The 22,183-nt window shown below is 45.6% G+C and overlaps 1 protein-coding gene across 1 annotated transcript in view; it reads right to left on the minus strand.

Moving 5' to 3' along the window:
• The window catches only part of LRRC31 (leucine rich repeat containing 31), an 85,418-nt gene that overhangs the window by 62,195 nt on the left and 1,040 nt on the right, over window positions 1-22,183 (minus strand). The window contains exons 2-3 of the mRNA XM_063919599.1: window positions 21,234-21,473; window positions 13,456-13,593 (exon numbers count right to left, since the gene is read on the minus strand). Coding sequence (XP_063775669.1) covers window positions 13,456-13,593; window positions 21,234-21,473 — 378 coding nt within the window. The remainder of the gene's footprint in view (window positions 1-13,455; window positions 13,594-21,233; window positions 21,474-22,183) is intronic.

The raw sequence follows: 22,183 nt of genomic DNA on the forward strand, positions 1-22,183 counted from the left end.
ACTCTGATCTTTGTGGTGGTAAGGCAGTCCTTCTGTAGTAATGTTGGTTTGTTGTTTGCCTTCAGTTTAAAGCAGGTATATAGCTATTATTGATTTTAACCTGCCATTTTATAACTAGGCACTTCATATACTAGGCACTGTAGCGTCCTAAAGGACTGACCTCCTAACCTATACTGAATAAATAGGACTACTGAAACGTGTTCATCCTGATTACAATTTACAACTCCCACACAACAACCCTCCACCTCCAGCAAAAGGTGTTAATCAAATGTAAGGTCAGTAAACCACACTCAATCACTATAAGTTATTAACATAGTATAGATATAAATCCACTTATAAGAGCTTTCTAAAGTTTTAACTATACAATGTGATCACTGCTATGATAAAATCACAGATTACTTAAATCCAATGAAAGTACTAGTTGATCAAATTACCTAGTAATACTTCATTAACAATAGTTGAAATTGGCTGCAATTGTAATCTGAATAGGTTTACATTGGCTACACAGCTGTGGATGCTTGGGGTTAATGCAGACAGAGAATTGTAGGGATCAGCAATGAAAATGCACATATTCATATAACATTTGAATAAATACTGCCTGATTCCTCATTTGTAGTTGGACGCAAGTATTCATGGTTTTCCAAACTCATTAATGACATATTAGTCTGCAAATCATCTTCTCTATGGATGAAACAATCATGTATGCACATAGCTCAAACCTCTCTGACCCTAGAGATGTAATGCAATCTAATTTATCTCAGGTGGAACTGGAAGAGTGGATAACACACACATTTTATTTGGAACAAAGGCTAAAGTTGTAAACAGTAAAACTACTGTTTGTACTGTAGCAATCTCTGACATTTGTCTTGCATCAGTACCCATAAAATGACTGGTATATGGTCATATCCTTTCCTTTGGCTTGCATACAGACACCTTGTCATACAAAATATGTTCTAAACTAAGCCTACCATGATAGAAAGTGCATTAAACCACAGATAAAAAATACTTTTACTGACATACAAGGCTATAAACCAAACTGCACCAACATACATCTCTTCACTCATCTCAAAATATCTCCCTACCCGACCTGTCCGCTCTGCACAAGATCTGCAGCTCTCATCCACACGCATTACTTGTCCACACTCAAAATTGCAGGACTTTATCCATGCTTCACCCACTCTGTGGAATGCCCTCCCACGAACAATAAGACTCGCCTCTAGTCTCCAAACCTTTAAACATTCCCTGAATACTCACCTCTTCAGACAAGCCTACCAAATTCCAGACCCACCCACATAACCTTCAATGCTTCCCTATCCAATTACATCCTCTCTGTACAGTATACATAACATCACATATCTTGTTTTTCTTTACTCTCACACCCTCCTGACCCTTGGGCAACATTGCGTTGGGATCATATCATACAACCCATTAAGAAACTAGCAATCTGGTGGACCATTATGCAATAGGTAGCATCTATACTTGTGTATCAATATCTATTTCCCTATAGATTGTAAGCTTGCGAGCAGGGCCTTCCTACCTCTATGTCTGTCTGTTTTTACCCAGTTTTGTTCTATTACTGTTGTTCTAATTGTAAAGCGCAACGGAATATGCTGCACTATGGGGGTAATTCCAAGTTGATCGCAGCAGGATTTTTGATAGCAATTGGGCAAAACCATGTGCACTGCAGGGGAGGCAGATATAACATGTGCAGAAAGAGTTAGATTTGGGTGGGTTATTTTATTTCTGTGCAGGGTAAATACTGGCTGCTTTATTTTTACACTGCAAATTAGATTGCAGATTGAACACACCCCACCTAAATCTAACTCTCTCTGCACATGTTATATCTGCCTCCCCTGCAGTGCACATGGTTTTGCCCAACTGCTAAAAATATTCCTGCTGCGATCAACTTGGAAATTGGAATTACCCCCTATATAAGAAACTGTTAATAAATAAATAATAAATAGATGTGTCAGGTTTTGTATAGTTCAGCTAATGGATTCTATTACCTGGAACTACTGTACACAGTAAAAAACAAAAAATGTCTTCACCGTATAGTAGAGTAGAACTCAGTCCAGAGGATCAGCAGGGGTCAAGAGCCAGAAGGGTAGTCATTCAAAAGGGTCAAGATTCAGAAAGCTAGTAAAAAATAAAAAACAAAAGTCCAAACACATAATAGCCCAATAGTCAGGAGCACAGGTTCAGAGAACTGGCAATGTGTGGTTCTCAGGAAGCTGCTTATTATAGGACTGAACAAGCTTTAAGGACAGCAGGTCATTAAGACATTCCCTGAAGTAGATCTACACAAATTAATAGTAAACAGTATGCAATAGTAGATACATGGTGGCTCATTATGTAGAGGCTGATCTGCTGCATCTCCAACCTCATGGCTTGAGTTTGGCAGCACCAGAATCCTCCAATGCTTTGGCAGTGCAAGGTAACATAAGAAACTCTGCTTCTACAGCAGAAACATGATCACACCATTTGGTTAAAATATTGGTATTCAGCCTGCTATGGCATATGAGTCAATGGGTAAGAGATTATGTCATCACTTTTATCAGGTCTATTTCTTAAGCCTTGTATGGAGTTAAAGTCGACGGAGATAACGTCCCAGCCAATCGGTTGGTACTTTATCTCCAGCGACTTTATCTCCATCCAAGGCTTAGTAAATAGACCCCTGAATTACTGAACCCTTATATCAGAACTGAATTAATGAGGGCCTTGACTGGGTGCCAATGTCAATTATAGACTATGGGGGTCCAGTTTAAAGTACAGCTCTTCATTTTCACAATAGCAAGTTTAATACGCTTTACTACTCTTCTATTTTATTTTCCTGTGTAATTGAATTCATTTTTTAAGCTTGTCCTTTAAATACTTTCCAATTAAGTTACCCAATTATCTTATCAGACTTCTTACTGCATCAGTTAACAGAACTTATAAACTAAACGGGGGTACACACGGAGAGATCCGTGCTTAATTTCTAAGGGACACACACACACACACAGAAATCCTAGACTAGTTTGCTTAGATTTTAAGCACGGTGTGTATGCCCCACAGCGATAGCGAGGTGCGGCGCTATCACCGGTGCTAGATTAGTCTGCATGCAGGCACAATCTAGCACATCGCTCATTTCACCCGCTGGGGTGACTAGTTGGATATTTAATGCCACGGCCACAGGGCGCTGTATAAAAGTGACCCCCGGCTGTGGCATTATCTGTCCAGCTAGTGGAGCCCGGTGCTGGTACAAAAAATACGGGGGACCCCTACTCTTTTTGTCCCCCGTATTTTTTGCACCAGGACCAGGCACAGAGCCCGGTGCTGGTTGTTAAAATACGGGGGATCCCCTGTCATTTTTCCCCCCGTATTTTGGCAACCAGGACCGGCTCAAAGAGCCCGAGGCTGGTTATGCTTAGGATACTTGTGCCTCCAAAATAGACAAACCAAGTACCTAATCCCTTCTAATATCAATAGATATGCTATTACCAATAAAAAAAAAAAAACACAAAAAAAAACATGTTTTTAATTTTTTTTATTAGATTCCGCCAGCAAAGTGTGGCGGATTGAAAATGACGAATTTACGGTCTAAAAGCACTGTTGTCGAATTTACAATCTCAATTGAATATACTTTTGTCGAATTGCCGCATTTGTACCATTGCAGAAATGTCGAATTTGACAAATGTCGAATTTCAAAAAGTCGAATTTGGAAAGTCCGTTTTTTTTGACGAAAAGTACTGAATTGCATTGTTGAATTTTTTTTTTGGGCGAAAATGTCCAGTTTTTCGGCATTTTCGTGAATTCGACCGCAATTGCATATACCCCTAAGTATCTTTACACTTTTCCTTATCCTTTATCTGAAACAATAAACTGTACATGAGTTGTTTTAAAATGCGTTTTCACTCTAAAAATAAGAATTTACTCACCGGTAATTCTATTTCTCGTAGTCCGTAGTGGATGCTGGGAACTCCGAAAGGACCATGGGGAATAGCGGGCTCCGAAGGAGGCTGGGCACTCTAGAAAGATTTAGGACTACCTGGTGTGCACTGGCTCCTCCCACTATGACCCTCCTCCAAGCCTCAGTTAGGACACTGTGCCCGGACGAGCGTACACAATAAGGAAGGATTTTGAATCCCGGGTAAGACTCATACCAGCCACACCAATCACACCGTACAACTCGTGATATGAATCCCAGTTAACAGTATGAAACAACTGAGCCTCTCAACAGATGGCTCAACAATAACCCGATTTAGTTAACAATAACTATGTACAAGTATTGCAGATAAACCGCACTTGGGATGGGCGCCCAGCATCCACTACGGACTACGAGAAATAGAATTACCGGTGAGTAAATTCTTATTTTCTCTAACGTCCTAGTGGATGCTGGGAACTCCGAAAGGACCATGGGGATTATACCAAAGCTCCCAAACGGGCGGGAGAGTGCGGATGACTCTGCAGCACCGAATGAGAGAACTCCAGGTCCTCCTCAGCCAGGGTATCAAATTTGTAGAATTTTGCAAACGTGTTTGCCCCTGACCAAGTAGCTGCTCGGCAAAGTTGTAAAGCCGAGACCCCTCGGGCAGCCGCCCAAGATGAGCCCACCTTCCTAGTGGAATGGGCATTTACAGATTTTGGCTGTGGCAGGCCTGCCACAGAATGAGCAAGCTGAATTGTACTACAAATCCAGCGAGCAATAGTCTGCTTAGAAGCAGGAGCACCCAGCTTGTTGGGTGCATACAGGATAAACAGCGAGTCAGATTTTCTGACTCCAGCCGTTCTGGAAACATATATTTTCAGGGCCCTGACAACGTCTAGCAACTTGGAGTCCTCCAAGTCCCTAGTAGCCGCAGGCACCACAATAGGCTGGTTCAGGTGAAACGCTGACACCACCTTTGGGAGAAATTGGGGACGAGTCCTCAATTCTGCCCTATCCATATGGAAAATCAGATAAGGGCTTTTACATGATAAAGCCGCCAATTCTGACACACGCCTGGCTGAAGCCAAAGCCAATAACATGACCACTTTCCACGTGAGATATTTCAGATCCACGGTTTTTAGTGGCTCAAACCAATGTGATTTTAAGAAACTCAACATCACGTTGAGATCCCAAGGTGCCACAGGAGGCACAAATGGGGGCTGAATATGCAGCACTCCTTTCACAAATGTCTGAACTTCAGGTACTGAAGCTAGTTCTTTTTGAAAGAAAATCGACAGAGCCGAGATCTGTACTTTAATGGAGCCTAGTTTTAGGCCCATATTAACTCCTGCTTGCAGGAAATGCAGAAATCGACCTAGTTGAAATTCCTCTGTTGGGGCCTTTTCGGCCTCACACCATGCAACATACTTCCGCCATATGCGGTGATAATGATTTGCTGTAACCTCTTTCTAGCTTTAATAAGCGTAGGAATGACTTCCTCCGGAATGCCCTTTTCCTTCAGGATCCGGCGTTCAACCGCCATGCCGTCAAACGCAGCCGCGGTAAGTCTTGGAACAGACAGGGCCCCTGCTGTAGCAGGTCTTGTCTGAGCGGCAGAGACCACGGGTCCTCTGAGATCATCTCTTGAAGTTCCGGGTACCACGCTCTTCTTGGCCAATCCGGAACCACGAGAATTGTGTTTACACCTTGCTTTCTTATTATTCTCAATACCTTTGGTATGAGAGGTAGAGGAGGGAACACATAAACTGACTGGTACACCCACGGTGTCACTAGAGCGTCCACAGCTATCGCCTGAGGGTCTCTTGACCTGGCGCAATACCTCTCTAGTTTTTTGTTTAGGCGGGACGCCATCATGTCCACCTGTGGACGATCCCACTGATTTACAATCATTTGGAAGACTTCTGGATGAAGTCCCCACTCTCCCGGGTGGAGGTCGTGCCTGCTGAGAAAGTCTGCTTCCCAGTTGTCCACTCCCGGGATGAACACTGCTGACAGTGCTAGTACATGATTTTCCGCCCATCGGAGAATCCTTGTGGCTTCTGCCATTGCCATCCTGCTTCTTGTGCCGCCCTGTCGATTCACATGGGCGACTGCCGTGATGTTGTCTGACTGGATCAGCACCGGCTGGTGTAGGAGCAGGGATTTTGCTTGACTTAGGGCATTGTAAATGGCCCTTAGTTCCAGAATATTTATGTGAAGGGAAGTCTCCTGACTTGACCATAGTCCTTGGAAGTTTCTTCCCTTTGTGACTGCCCCCCAGCCTCGTAGGCTGGCATCCGTGGTCACCAGGACCCAGTCCTGTATGCCGAATCTGCGGCCCTCCAAAAGATGAGCACTCTGCAGCCACCACAGAAGAGACACCCTGGTTCTTGGGGACAGGGTTATCAGGCGATGCATCTGAAGATGCGATCCGGACCACTTGTCCAACAGGTCCCACTGAAAAATCCTGGCATGGAACCTGCCGAATGGAATTGCTTCGTAAGAAGCTACCATCTTTCCCAGGACCCGCGTGCAGTGATGCACCGATACCTGTTTTGGTTTTAGGAGGTCTCTGACTAGAGAAGACAACTCCCTGGCTTTCTCCTCCGAGAGAAACACTTTTTTCTGGACTGTGTCCAGAATCATTCCCAGGAACATTAGACGTGTCGTCGGGACCAGCTGTGACTTTGGGATATTCAGAATCCAGCCGTGCTGGCGCAGCACTTCCTGAGATAGTGCTACTCCCACTAACAACTGTTCCTTGGATCGTGCCTTTATTAGGAGATCGTCCAAGTATGGGATAATTAAAACTCCCTTTTTTCGAAGGAGTATCATCATTTCCGCCATAACCTTGGTAAATACCCTCGGTGCCGTGGAGAGTCCAAACGGCAGCGTCTGGAATTGGTAATGGCAATCCTGTACCACAAATCTGAGGTACTCCTGGTGAGGATGGTAAATGGGGACATGCAGGTAAGCATCCTTGATGTCCAGGGATACCATGTAATCCCCCTCCTCCAGACTTGCAATAACCGCCCTGAGCGATTCCATCTTGAACTTGAATTTTTTTATGTATGTGTTCAAGGATTTCAAATTTAAAATGGGTCTCACCGAACTGTCCGGTTTCGGCACCACAAATAGTGTGGAATAGTAACCCCGGCCTTGTTGAAGTAGGGGTACCTTGATTATCACCTGCTAGGAATACAGCTTGTGAATCGCTGCTAGCACCGCCTCCCTGTCTGAGGGAGCAATCGGCAAGGCAGATTTTAGGAACCGGTGGGGTGGAGCCGCCTCGAATTCTAGCTTGTACCCCTGAGATACTATTTGAAGGATCCAGGGATCCACCTGTGAGCGAGCCCACTGATCGCTGAAATTCATGAGGCGGGCCCCCACCGTACCTGGCTCCGCCTGTGGAGCCCCACCGTCATGCGGCGGACTTGGAAGAGGAAGCGGGGGAGGACTTTTGCTCCTGGGAACCTGCTGTTTGTTGCAGCCTTTTTCCCCTACCTCTGCCTCTAGAGAGAAAAGACCCTCCTTTTCCCCGCTTGTTTTTCTGGGTCCGAAAGGACTGAACCTGATAAAATGGTGCCTTCTTAGGCTGTGAGGGGACATGGGGTAAAAATGCTGACTTCCCAGACGTTGCTCCACTGGCGAGTCCATAAGCATCTCCTAGGAGAGATGGACAATGCACTTATTTTAGATGCCAGCCGGCAGACTTCCCTCTGTGCATCTCTCATATATAAGACTGAGTCTTTGATATGGTCAATTGTTAGCAGAATCGTGTCTCTGTCTAGTGTGTCAATATTTTCTGACAGTTTATCCGACCACGCAGCGGCAGCACTGCACATCCATGCTGACGCAATAGCTGGTCTAAGTATAATGCCTGAGTGTGTATATACAGACTTCAGGATCGCCTCCTGCTTTCTATCAGCAGGTTCCTTAAGGGCGGCCGTATCCTGAGACGGTAGTGCCACCTTTTTAGACAAACGTGTGAGCGCTTTATCCACTCTAGGAGGTGTTTCCCAACGTAACCTATCCTCTGGCGGGAAAGGGAACGCCATTAGTACCTTCTTAGGAATTACCAATTTCTTATCAGGGGAAGCCCACGCATCTTCACACACTTCATTTAATTCATCTGACGGGGGAAAAACTACAGGTTGTTTTTTCTCCCCACACATAATACCCTTTTTTGTGGTACCTGGATGTAAATCAGAGATATTTAACACCTCTTCCATTGCCTCAATCATGCAGTGAATGGCCTTAATGGGCATTAAATTTGACTCCTCGTCGTCGACACTGGTGTCAGTATCCGTGTCGACATCTACTTGTGCCATCTGAGATAGCGGGCGTTTCAGAGCCCCTGATGACTTTTGAGACACCTGGACAGGCACGAGCTGAGAACTCGGCTGTCCCGCAGTCGGCATGTCGTCAAATTTCTTATGTAATGAGTCTATACGTGCACTCATTTCCTTCCATAAGCACATCCACTCAGGTGTCTGCCCCCCAGGGGGTGACATCCCTTCTAAAGGCATCTGCTCCGCCTCCACCTCATTATCCTCATCAAACATGTCGACACAGCCGTACCGACACACTCCACACACACAGGGAATGCTCAATATAGAGGACAGGACCCACAAAAGCCCTTTGGGGGGACAGAGTGAGAGTATGCCAGCACACACCAGAGCGCTATATAAGGCAGGGACTAACTGAGTTATGTCCCTTATAGCTGCTTTTTAATATAAACTATATACTGCGCCAAATTAAATGCCCCCCCTCTCTCTTTTTTACCCTTTTCTGTAGAGTAGTCTGCAGGGGAGAGCCAGGGAGCTTCCTTCCAGCGGAACTGTGAGGGAAAAATGGCGCCCAGTGTGCTGAGGGAGATAGCTCCGCCCCTTTTCCGCGGCCTATTCTCCAGCTTTTTTTATGGAATCTGGCAGGGGTATTTACCTCATATATAGCCCCTGGGGCTATATATTGAGGTATTTTTGCCAGCCAAGGTGTTTTTATTGCTGCCTCAGGGCGCCCCCCCCCCAGCGCCCTGCACCCTCAGTGACCGGAGTGTGAAGTGTGAGAGGAGCAATGGCGCACAGCTGCAGTGCTGTGCGCTACCTTGGTGAAGACTGATGTCTTCATGCCGCCGATTTTCCGGACCATCTTCTTGCTTCTGGCTCTGTAAGGGGGACGGCGGCGCGGCTCCGGGACCGAACATCAAGGCTGGGCCTGCGGTCGATCCCTCTGGAGCTAATGGTGTCCAGTAGCCTAAGAAGCCCAATCCGGCTGCAAGCAGGCGAGTTCGCTTCTTCTCCTCTTAGTCCCTCGCTGCAGTGAGCCTGTTGCCAGCAGGTCTCACTGAAAATAATAAACCTAAGACTATCTTTCTTCTAAGAGCTCAGGAGAGCCCCTAGTGTGCATCCAACCTTGGCCGGGCACAAAATCTAACTGAGGCTTGGAGGAGGGTCATAGTGGGAGGAGCCAGTGCACACCAGGTAGTCCTAAATCTTTCTAGAGTGCCCAGCCTCCTTCGGAGCCCGCTATTCCCCATGGTCCTTTCAGAGTTCCCAGCATCCACTAGGACGTTAGAGAAAAGATGAAAATTACCGGGAATCACGGTAAATTTGCCGAAGCGCCTATTCAATTGTCCGCGAAAACGGGTTTCTGATAATTTTACAGCAAATTCCAATTCACCAACTCTGAGCAGGTGATAATCTTGTGGAAAATCCCTATTTTAAGTAAAAAATGTTGGGATTTGTTTCAGAACCCCTGAGACAACCACCTGAATGACTAATTAGGCATTTAGAAGTTTTGAATTATTTTTAATTGGCCGATAATGACATGTCATTTTTGGGGTGAAATCATGCAAAATGATGGAAATTTGGGTACATGGTATGGGACAGCTATATTGGGTTGCTTTATGAGTGGGACAAGTGGTTTTAGACTTGCAGGTGGGAGTAATCAGTCTATTTCCACTTTTTTTTTTTAAAGTCCCCTAATTAACCCAAATATATACTTATACTCATTTTTATGTACCCCAAGTTTAATTTTAGCACTTTCGGCATCAATTTTCGTGGCAATCCCATTTTCGCTAATTTGCATTTGAACAGGGTGATTCGCGGGAGCACGCACACCCACGAAAAGTCAATTTTTACGGTGAAAAAGATGCAAAAATGGCAAAAACAGCAATCGCAGTAAATTTCTGCAATTTCGCCACCACTTGAATACCCTCCTAAATCTGTTTGAGAAATTTCTTAACTTCTGTCATTTGGCTCAATAAGCATATTTGAAATGGTCTGTACAGGGTTGGATTTAGGACTGTGGTGGCCCTAGAGCTGAAAATCCATTGAAAATTACCTGGTCCCATAAACAGAAACATTATCCAACTCATTACACATTGGGAATATACAGTATGTATTTGTTCTCCCAAATAGAAATGAGAAATGGCCACATCACTGGCTTTGACCTTTGTTTATCTTCCTTTTAATGTAGGTCATTTGTGGTCATATTTGTATGGTACATAATAAATATGGTATATAATATGCTAACTACAAAGAACACCCGTTCTTTACCCCTCCACTCACCCCCAACAAACTGTATATTGTTTTCATTTGATCCTTGCTTTGTCTAAACCCTAACCCCCCATAACCTCCCCTGGGCACCTTTAATTTTTATTTGCACCTGTTTCTTTAGCCATACCCCTCCACAACCATTATAGTTTTGTTCTTCCCTATATTTATTTTCATATGGGCCTGGTTCTCTTCCCGGGAACCGGTCAGGATCCCGGCATTCGGCATCCCGGCAGTCGGAATACCAATGCCATAATTCCAATTCTGTTGGGAATACCTACGTTGGGAACCCCACATGGATGGAAATGCCAGCGCCAGGACCCCGAATGCTGTAATCACTGGGATCCTGATTCCATCCCCTCTCATCCCCCTTTCTCCCCACAAACACACTTTTTATTTTATTTGTGCCTGGTCCTCTCTGCCAACCAATGTTTTTATTTGGCCCTTTTCAAATATGCTATAAACTTAATTCAGGGTCTGATTCAGTAGTGGAAGCAGCAGCGATAATATGCAAATGCTAGATTCAGACAAACTTTGGTGTATACCCTTGCATGGACCATCGAAACTTGCACAAGCTTTTTGGCAGAAGCAGTTACTAGGTCCAAGCATAGCTTCTGTGGAAGAGTCTGTGAGTCCAGGAACCCAGCTGCTTTCGCTGACATGTCCACTTCAGCCCACCTCCACGTTTACTTCAGCCCACTTCCCAGTGACTGCCCTGGGATGCCTTTTGCTTTCTGCTCCATTTCTGATACTGTCTGACCTGATTGCAACAGCACCTTTGGGCACACACTCAGGATAACACATGCATCATAGGGGTTTTCTGAATTTGGCATTGCCCCTTTACCTGTCCCTCATGTAAAGCACAATGGAGCTGGTCACAGTGGGGGCTTGCATAAACAGCTGAGCAAAGTCAATGTATTTTTATCCACTAATATGCATAGGCGGTTTATTCCAAGAGAGGGTCAGAAAGCCAATTTAAATGCATTGGCCATTGAAATTAATAAAAAAAAGCTAAGCCAATCACAATTAATGTCTACATGCAAACTGCTTGTGACTGCCCGAGAAAGAACTGACCATAAACCCCAGCAAAAGCAAAGTATTACTACTACTGTATATAAACAATCCAGGGTGCCCTGGCTAACAAGACTTCCAGTACATGGACTTGTAGTTTTACAAGCTTTAGCGTGTCAAATCAATCAGTGGTTATAAGGACGTGCTAAGGCCATCATTCCAGTATTTCTAATTTTTTGATCTTAAGCAAAATATTTGTTTAATAAACTGAACATTTTATCATTCATTTAATTTGGGCTTTCCATTGAAGTGCACTATACCTGAAATAAATGGGGAGTCCCACTCACCGCAATGATTTTAATGAAACCTCGATTGCCTGAACCAATGACTTTAGTTTTGCATTGTGTAAATCCCCCTTTAATATATTTGCCATGGTATACACATCACTATGCACAAATTGAGGATTTGCTTCTTATTGAGTTTTTGGGGAGGTTTGGAAGAGTGAAGCATTATATAGCTACTGTTACGAAAGATAAAATCTTAAACTTGCAAGATGCTGTGGAGTTCTTCGGAACTATTTGGGAATGTAACTGCCTTGGACTTGCTTGAAGTCGTGAAGAGCTCCAGTTCTATTAGGGTGAGACTCCTAGAGCCCTTAAGAGGTGTTTCACCATTAGCAACCCCCCGCAGTGCTTGTTGCGGACACCGGTACGGAGGGGGCCACCTGGACTTAATTGCTCCAGCAGTAGGACCTCACCCAATAGACCGAGGATCCTAGATTACACTGAATAAGACTGAAGAGAGAAAGGATACGGAGGTGTCTTGGTAGTTAAGACACAGGTGCAGCATTATATAATGCTGGAAATAAGACTTCGATACCACTGGGTTCCGCATGATCATCCTATACTGGGGGTTGCCAAGAGGTGGAGTAGGACGTCGGCTGATGCAGACAGACCAGTATGACACGGCTGTGTTCCAGCGTATGGGGTAACAGCGGTCAGGCCAGATATATCTGAGCGGAAGTTATTCGACCTTGCAGGACGTCAGCAGACAGGTCAGGTAAGCAGAATTAGCTGAAGATTGGCTTTGCAGGATGTCGGCAGACAGGACTGGTATGCAGGATCAGTTGAGACTAGGCCTTACAGGATGTTAGCAAACTGACCCGATATATTAGATTGCCTATAGCCTAGACTTTACAGGATAACTGCAGACAGACCAGGTATGCAGGACTGGCTGGAGCTAGACCTCGCAGGAGGTTAGTAGGCAGATCAGGTGTGCAAGATTGACCAGAGTTTGGCCTAGCAGGAAATTAGCAGACTGACCAGGAATGCGAGTTTAGCCAGAGCTTGGCCTTGCAGGATATTAGTGGACAGACCAGGGAAGCAGGATTTGCTGGACCTCGGCCTTGCAGGATGTTAGCAAGCAGACCAGGCATGCAGAGTTGACTGAAGCTTAACCTTGCAAGATGGTTACCGACTGTTACAGTTAAAATGAACGGAGAACATCTCTTAGGGGGTAGGGAGTAGAGAGTCGGAACCTATTTACAGAGACAACGCAGCCACCACCACACACACCTACAGGTAGCCTAGTACCAGAACCAGATTTACACACAATATATGAGCCCAAGGGTTCATGTGGGCATTATACACAGGTGCAGCATTATATAGTGCTGGAAATTTGGTCATAGATGTGCGGAAAAGACAGACAGGGGAGGCACTGCTTCACCTGCCATAGACTTTTTATTTCTAACACATTCTTTTTATTATTAATATACTTTATATAGTCAAAACTCTGGAATATATGTTAGTATGACAGGATAGGCTCTGCCTCATCCCACCGCATGACACTGAAGCTATTGGTGGAAAGGGGGGGGTGGGGGTGCTAACAAATAACAAAGAAGAATTACAGTTGTAGTGCTTACAGTATCTGTAGTCAGCTAAAACTCAGCGCTAGTATTGCTGCGAGCAGTGTTCTACTTACTGAGCTCCTTTATATCAGCAGCTGTCAGACCGCAGTTGTTCAGGTTTATGTAGTGATACTCTGCTTTCTTCCCAAACTTTTCCATGAACCGTGTCACCTTCCACCATCCAGCGGCATCAGAATCTAGCTCATCCTCTCCTGTGCATTTAACAATACGGCAGTATTATTAAATAGGACAAACAGAAGTATAACCACGCCATACCTCTACTCACACAGAAATGATCACTTATTACATATTGGGGGTCATTCCGAGTTGTTCGCTCGTTGACGATTTTCGCAACGGAGCGATTAAGGCTAAAATGCGCATGCGCATGGTACGCAGTGTGCATGCGTTAAGTATTTTAGCTCAAAACTTAGTAGATTTACTCACGTCCGAACAAAGAATTTTCATCGTTGAAGTGATCGGAGTGTGATTGACAGGAAGTGGGTGTTTCTGGGTGGAAACTGCCCGTTTTCTGGGAGTGTGCGGAAAAACGCAGGCGTGCCAGGATAAAACACGGGAGTGTCTGGAGAAACGGGGGAGTGGCTGGCCGAACGCAGGGCGTGTTTGTGACGTCAAACCAGGAACGAAACGGGCTGAGCTGATCGCAGTGCAGGAGTAAGTCTCGAGCTACTCAGAAACTGCTAAGAATTTTCTATTCGCAATTCTGCTAATCTTTCGTTCGCAATTCTGCTATGCTAAGATACACTCCCAGAGGGCGGCGGCCTAGCGTGTGCAATGCCTAAAATCTGATAGCGAGCGAACAACTCGGAATGACCCCCATTATCTGTATTATTCTGTGTATGATTTTTTTGGATAGTTAGCAGGTCAACACTAGATGGTCGAGACACGACATGGGAAACCTTCACTTTAGAACACGTCATGGGAAACCTCCACCTACAAGGAAGTCCATCTACGACTGGAGCAAGAGGTTTACGAACACTGGTTGTTTATGCAAAGCAAAAAGTGTTGACAAGGACATGCTCCGGTGTGTTTGGCATGAATTGGATTATTGTATTGATATCTGTCATTTGACAAAAGGTTCATACATAGAACATTTGTACAGTAACTTAGTCATAAAAACTTAGACATATACTATATATAAAATGTTAAAAGTGTTTATTTATTTTATAGTAACGCTGTATAGTTCCTTTTAGAATAGTGAAATGATGTGAATGATTGCTGAATCCCTATATTGTGCTTTCTACTATGTCTAATCCTATATAATAAAAGGATAACACTGCTCCTCACCTCTATGGGGGGAATTCAAGTGTTTTGCATCGGCAGCCACTAGATGACAACAACCAGAGCAATTCAAGTGTTGCTCCATTAAGGCGCGCACAGGCGCCAGCACTGACATTAGTGTTATGTTGTTCCGTTATTTTGAAAGGCTGGTAAGTTAACTAGTATTTACATAAAAGATAATGATTATTATTATTTTTAACAGTTCGTTCATTGAAAATCTATTTTCATTGTTTTGAACAAACAAATTACAGGTATGGTTTATAGTTTAAAATGTTTTACAATTTCTGTTTGCAAAAAAATGTTTCCATTAAGAAGCAGGCAAGTTACGGTTTTAAACTGCATCACAGTAAAGTACCAAAAATTATATATATTTACTGTATTTAAAATGATATACAATTGTTATAGCATAAAACTGAAACAAAAAACCCTTCAAAATGAATCCATATAATCTAGTTCAGCGGTCGCCAACCTGTCGCTCACCGCTGGAATCAGAGTAGTTTGCGGGCAGAAACCAGCCGCCCATCTCACCCGGCACACTCACATTGCACACATGGGGACTCGGGGAGTGGGCGGCATCCATGCTCAGCTGTACGTGGCCATGCGTGGCCTGGAGCGATGTACGCGGGAGAGCTGACGGTTGGTTCTATATTGGAGTGGGAGAAGGGACCTTCTGACGTACCTAGGGGAGGAGACCCGTCACCAGGGGGAGGAGCTGCGGCCGAACAAGAGGGCAGATTTATTAAGCTCGGTGAAGTGATAAAGTGGAAGGTGATAAAGGACCAGCCAATCAGATCCTAACTACCATGTCACAGGCTGGGTTTGAAAAATGACAGTTAGGAGCTGAGTGGCTGGTGCGTTATCACCTTCCACTTTATCACTTCACCGAGCTTAATAAATCTGTCCCAAGGTACCCAAAAAGTACCCTCGCGGGCTCGCTTCGCTCGCCACGCTTCGGGCACGGTGGCTCGCTCCGCTCCGCTGCGCTCGCCACCTAACTACTAAAGGTAATAGTTGGTGGTGTGGATACTAGACCAACTGTACCGCTGGCGTAGCTCCTCCCCCTTGTGTCGTGGCTCCTCTCCCTGACGGAAAAGGTCCCTTAGGCCACTTGGATCTAGCCTCTACCGAGAGCTGACGGTGCCGATACCTCCTCCATGTTTGCCCCTGAGCAGCCGCTGCCGCATGGAGTGTGACGGAGCCCGCACCCCATGCCATCCGGACCATCCAAACAGGGGTGATAGCGGCATTTAGTGAGGATTACACTCAGGGTTAGGGCCAGCAGCATTATTATTCAAGGCTTCTGTGTGTGTGACAGCTGCAGTCAGCACAATGCCTGTGTATTATGATGGAGCATAATGTGGCTGTGCCAAAACCTCATTATGCTCCAATATGCTCCATCAGTATACACCTGCATTGTGCTGGTTTTTGCAGCCATCACCACACCTATTTAGAGTCTAAATCAGGGACGTGCAGTCAGGGGAGGCAGTGCCTCCCCTGTGATTAATTAGTAAATATACAAAGAAGATACTTATGACACATATTCTGTGTCATAAATATCTTCTTGATGTAATGCAATTTGTTTTTTTGTGAAATTACTTTGGGAGGCACTGATAGCAGTGCCTCCCAGTGGCGTAACTAGGGGTCCGCAGCTACTGCGTGCGCTTGGAGGCGCGCAGGGCTGCGGGGCGCCCTAGCCGCCACTGATCTCTGCTGGCAAGGAGGGACACGGAGGGCACAGCGCGCGCCTCTCCTGTGTCCCTCCTTCGTCTCCGGCGGCAGCAGCGTGTCAGTTTAATGAAGTGCCCGTTCGTGAGCTCTGATTGGCTCACGAACCGGCACTTCATTAAACAGACACACCGCTGCCGTCGGAGACGAAGGAGGGTCACAGGAGAGGCGCGCGCTGTGCCCTCCGTGTCCCTTCTTCCCAGCACAGCAGCGGGGGAGCCCGGAGGGTGTTGTACTTTGGCACTGGGGGGGGGGGGGGGGAGCATATTTGGCAATGGGGGGTGTATGTGTACCTGGCACTGGGGGGACGGCATATTTGGCACTGGGGGTATTTGTGTACCTGGCACTGGGGGGGCATATTTGGCACTGGGGGCTTATGTGTACCTGGCACTGTGGGGGAATATCTGGCACTGGGGGAATATGTGGCACTGGGAGCACAGCCCTAGCAACAAGCATTACCCCCTGGTTACAAGCACAACACCAAGCTCATGAAATCCCTGGCAACAAGCATTACCCCCTAGGAACGAGCATGACACCCAGTGCATGAAACCCCTGGCAACGAATATTACCCCCTGACAACAAGCTTGAAACCCAGCACATGATACCTCTGGCAACAAGCATAACACCTACCGCATGAAACCCCTTGCAACGAGCACGACACCCTGAGCATGAAAACCCCTGGCACCGTGCATGGAACCAAGAGCATGAAACCTCTGGCAACGAGCAGGTAATTTAAAAGTAATTAGAATTAAAACAAAAAACGGCTGCGCCTTTTAGGTATACCTTTGATAGTCACGTGGAGCGTGACGAAACGCGTTCGGATCCTACCTCCAACACACCTGTTTAGGTCTCTACTTGTGACCACCTGTTCTGATCCAGCGTGATCTCCATCTGACCCGCTCACTGCTGCTGACAAACTGCTGTGCTTCACGCCGCTCCCAGCTAGACGCTCTCACCGGTGGTTGACAACTGCTGTGCTTCACGCTGCCCCCGGCTAGACGCTCTCACCGGCGGCTCATTCATCTCATCTCTCTCCCGCTGCTTAGCGCTTGTGGGCACTGCAGGACTTTGGCGGAGGACGCTCGCTCGGTACATTACCAGCCCACGAAGAGAGGTAAACACCATTTCATCTACTGAGCGTGGTGAGGCTAATTATTTGAAATTCCGGGACTGCTTCGATCATTTATCATCACCAGCCATTATCTCTATTATCAGCAGTTAGCGATTATGAATATCCACTAAAGGAACTTATCCCAGCCATTGTCTCTCTATGTTGAAAGAGAGATCTCTTTTATGAGACCAACAAGGTGTGCATATTAATTGTATTAATTATTTGTCTTTTAACTTTTTATGCATTGTTAATAAATATATATTACATATGACGGCTCTCATCCCTTCATCTTCTCCTGGTATACAGCGCAGCCGTTTTTTGTTTTAATTCACACCCTTCACAACGTTCACATATTGTGTACGGCAGCGCAGTCTCTCAGGAGAATCTTTATAATATTAATATTATTATTAGTCGTTTTAGTTTCTGAGGCGCTCTAGAAGCAGTATTCTTGTCTTTTTCTTAAAAGTAATTAGAAGCCTTACTGTAGGACTTAATGTGTAATGGGCATTGCGGTGTGTGGCATAATGTATCACGGACATTGCGGTGTGTGTCATAATGTGTCACAGACATTACGGTGAGTGGCATACTATATCACGGGCATTGTGGTATGTGGTATAATGTCTCAGGGGCATTGCAGTGTGTGGCAAAATGTATAACGGGCATTGCGGTGTATGGCATAGGGTATAGCGGGCATTGCGGTATGTGTCACAGGCATTACGGTGTGTGGTATACTATATTACGGGCATTGTGGTATAATGTCTCAGGGTGATTGCAGTGTGTGGCATAATGTATCACGGACATTGTGGTATGTGCTATAATGTATCAGGGGCATTGCAGTGTGTGTCATAATGTTTAATGGACATTGTGATGCCTGTCATAATGTGTCACAGGCATTACGGTGTGTGGCATAATGTGTCGGGGGCATTATGGTGTGTGGCATATTGTGTCATGGGCATTATTATGTGTGGCATAATGTCTAAGGGCCATTGCAGTATGTGGCATAATGTATACTGGGCATTACTATACGGATGAAAACGTACAAATAATGTAAGGGGCATGAATCAGGATTATTTTTTTTCCTGTGGTGGCCAACGTCTGTGCGTGCAGGTTGCAAAATTTGGGTATAAGGTAGTCTTTTCCTGCAATGCCCCCCTTTATGCAAAGCCACGCCCATTTCCACAAGATCACGCCCCCTTTTTTGGCTTGGGGAGAAAAATTTCTAGTTACGCCACTGGTGCCTCCCATACATAATAGGAACGGGGACAGTGCGGGGGGGCGGAGCATAGCACTGGGCTGTAAAAGCCCATTGAAAAATATAGGGAAAGCGGCACGGAAAAAAGTGCCTCGCTGACAGGGACACCACCACCATGTCAGCGAGGCACCTGTGATTGGATAGCGGATCCGCTGTCCAATCACCCACACGCGGCGCGAGGCGGAAGTTGGGACGGGAGCAGCGGTGGCTCTGCAGTGAGTGCTGCTCTCCCCTGTCCTCCACCGCCGGCTCCGCCCCCCCCTCCCGCTCACAGGCACCAGGCGGCTCTCCTCTATGCGGCTCTCCCCTGTCCTTCTCCGCCGGCTCCATCCTCCCATCCCGCTGACAGGCACCAGCAGGGTAGTGTGCGGTCTCCCCTGTGCGGCTCTCCCCTGTCCTCCTCCGCCGGCTCTGTCCACACACAGCAGCAGGTCTCTCTCTCTCTTTCTCTCTCCTTCCCCCCCCCCCCCTCCCGTGGATTGAAGTTTTTAAGTATAAATTACTTGTTTTACATTTACAGGCATTGGATTCTACATGGACAAGTGGACGTGATCGGCGTGGGATGTAGGTAAGTAATCACGCTCATTTTTACAGGTACCCGTATTGGATTCTACATGGACAAGTGGACGTGACCGGCGTGGGATGTAAGTAAGTATGTGTGAGTGTGCAAGTGTGTTATAATAAAATTTTACTTTCAAGGTGTGTGTGTGTTGTGTTTTTATTTGGGTATTTTTGCTGTTGTAGAACTACAGGTACCAGCGGACCCGTTATTTCACCGCACGTGGAAAGTGGTCTTGCTGTTGGCCTTGGCTTCGGCAGGCGTGTGTCAGAATTGGCGGCTTTGTCATGTAAAAGCCCTCATCTGATTTTCCATATGGATAGGGCAGAATTGAGGACTCGTCCCCAGTTTCTCCCTAAGGTGGTTTCAGCTTTTCATTTGAACCAACCTATTGTAGTGCCTGCGGCTACTAAAGACTTGGAGGATTCCAAGTTGTTGGACGTAGTCAGGGCCCTGAAAATTTATGTTTCCAGGACAGCTAGTGTCAGGAAAACTGACTCGCTATTTATCCTGTATGCACCCAACAAGCTGGGTGCTCCTGCTTCAAAGCAGACTATTGCTTGCTGGATCTGTAGTACGATTCAGCTTGCACATTCTGCGGCTGGACTGCCGCATCCTAGATCAGTGAAAGCCCATTCCACGAGGAAGGTGGGCTCTTCTTGGGCGGCTGCCCGAGGGGTCTCGGCTTTACAACTTTGCCGAGCAGCTACTTGGTCGGGGTCAAACACATTTGCAAAATTCTACAAGTTTGATACCCTGGCTGAGGAGGACCTAGAGTTTGCTCATTCGGTGCTGCAGAGTCATCCGCACTCTCCCGCCCGTTTGGGAGCTTTGGTATAATCCCCATGGTCCTTACGGAGTCCCAGCATCCACTTAGGACGTCAGAGAAAATAAGATTTTACTCACCGGTAAATCTATTTCTCGTAGTCCGTAGTGGATGCTGGGCGCCCATCCCAAGTGCGGATTGTCTGCAATACTTGTATATAGTTATTGTTTAACTAAAGGGTTATTGTTGAGCCATCTGTTGAGAGGCTCAGTTATATTTCATACTGTTAACTGGGTATAGTATCACGAGTTATACGGTGTGATTGGTGTGGCTGGTATGAGTCTTACCCGGGATTCAAAATCCTTCCTTATTGTGTCAGCTCTTCCGGGCACAGTATCCTAACTGAGGTCTGGAGGAGGGTCATAGTGGGAGGAGCCAGTGCACACCAGGTAGTCCTAAAGCTTTCTTTAGTTGTGCCCAGTCTCCTGCGGAGCCGCTATTCCCCATGGTCCTTACGGAGTCCCAGCATCCACTACGGACTACGAGAAATAGATTTAACGGTGAGTAAAATCTTATTTTTCCCCCCACATAATCGCAGAGATTTTTTTCCTTCATTATGTTTAAAAAGTAGTATCCCCCCCCCCCCCTCCATTGGCAATAGAAACCTCCCCCCCCCCCCACTTAGTAGCAAACCAAAAATAAAAATATTACATGCAATGAAGCCAAGCAAGTGGTTGAGGGATGACAAAGGAAAATGGCATAATCCCCACCACATAGAAACTACTAGCCCTGCACTGAAAATTGCTGGTTGTTCTTCCTGAGCCCTCTTGTTTGACTTTGTTTTGATGGATATTTAGCTACTTATTAGATTTCCCTGCGAGAGAAGCCTGCAGGGGAGATTCAGGTAGGTGGCAATGGTGGCGGGACCAGTCTTCCGCAGTTTCTAGTAGAGTAGGCAATTATGGAATGAATAAGACACCCATTAAGGGTGGTACCACCTTTCAGTTGAATGTATATTAATCAGCACCCTGACTTTAATATAGAAATAAGGGACAACAAAATGCAGCACAGTAATATCCTGTGGCCAGTGAAAGCATGGAGTAATTGTTATCCCTCACAATATGACATACACTGTATCACCTTTTGCAGGGCTGGTGTCCACAGTCTCCGTTTTATGGTCACCGAGTGTAGACCTATTGTCAGGTGCTTGTTCATCCTTTGTGCTCGCTGTGTCACTTGTATCCTTATCAAACCCCTTGAAGAATCTCTTTACTTGGAATATGTCATTTTTTCCTTTATCTGACTTTTTTCTTTGTAGCTGGCTGAAGATAATATCAAATGGAGATCTTTTCTGTCCCTCTCTCTCCTTCTTCTCCGACCCTTGTCGAACATAAATAAAGAATTCCGTTTTTTTATAATGAAACATTTACATGTAATATTAAGATAGAACATTAATTAGTGTTTGTATGGAATTTCCAAGGACATGTTACTGCTGAACAGGTGAATCTATGGCTATGCACAGCAATAGTATAGAGAGAATTTACCTCACCTCCAGACTGTCAACTGTATATAAAGGACATTTTTCTACCCACATCTGTTTTTCCCTCCAAGACTGACGGCAATGTGGCATTGCACCTGTTCTGTACAGTACATGACCTGGCCAGGTGTTACACAGGCTTTCACATAAGCAATGCCCATGCCCAACAGACCATGGTGCCTATTCTGATCCACCCTGCTGTATATAACAGTGGGACATTCATATCTTGAGGCAAGCTCACTATGTATACCTTTAGGGTGTAGTACAAAATGTTGACATGTAAAATGTCAACATAGTCTGAATGTCAATATGAACATTATGTTGACATGCTTAATGGCGACATTCACAAAGTTGACGTTGCCATGTGAATGACAACAGTTGGCAATTTCTACATAGTTTTTTTTAAATATGGGCCCTAACAGCAGCCTAACCCTAAAATGCACTGTGCCTATTAACATTCACAATGTCGAAATTATGACAATGTCAACACCGTGCCTGTTTCGACATTGTGAATGTCAACATTTTGACTGCCAACATTTTATCCATGTCGACA

The sequence above is a fragment of the Pseudophryne corroboree genome, chromosome 4 (assembly GCF_028390025.1).
Source record: "Pseudophryne corroboree isolate aPseCor3 chromosome 4, aPseCor3.hap2, whole genome shotgun sequence".
NCBI lineage: Eukaryota > Metazoa > Chordata > Amphibia > Anura > Myobatrachidae > Pseudophryne > Pseudophryne corroboree.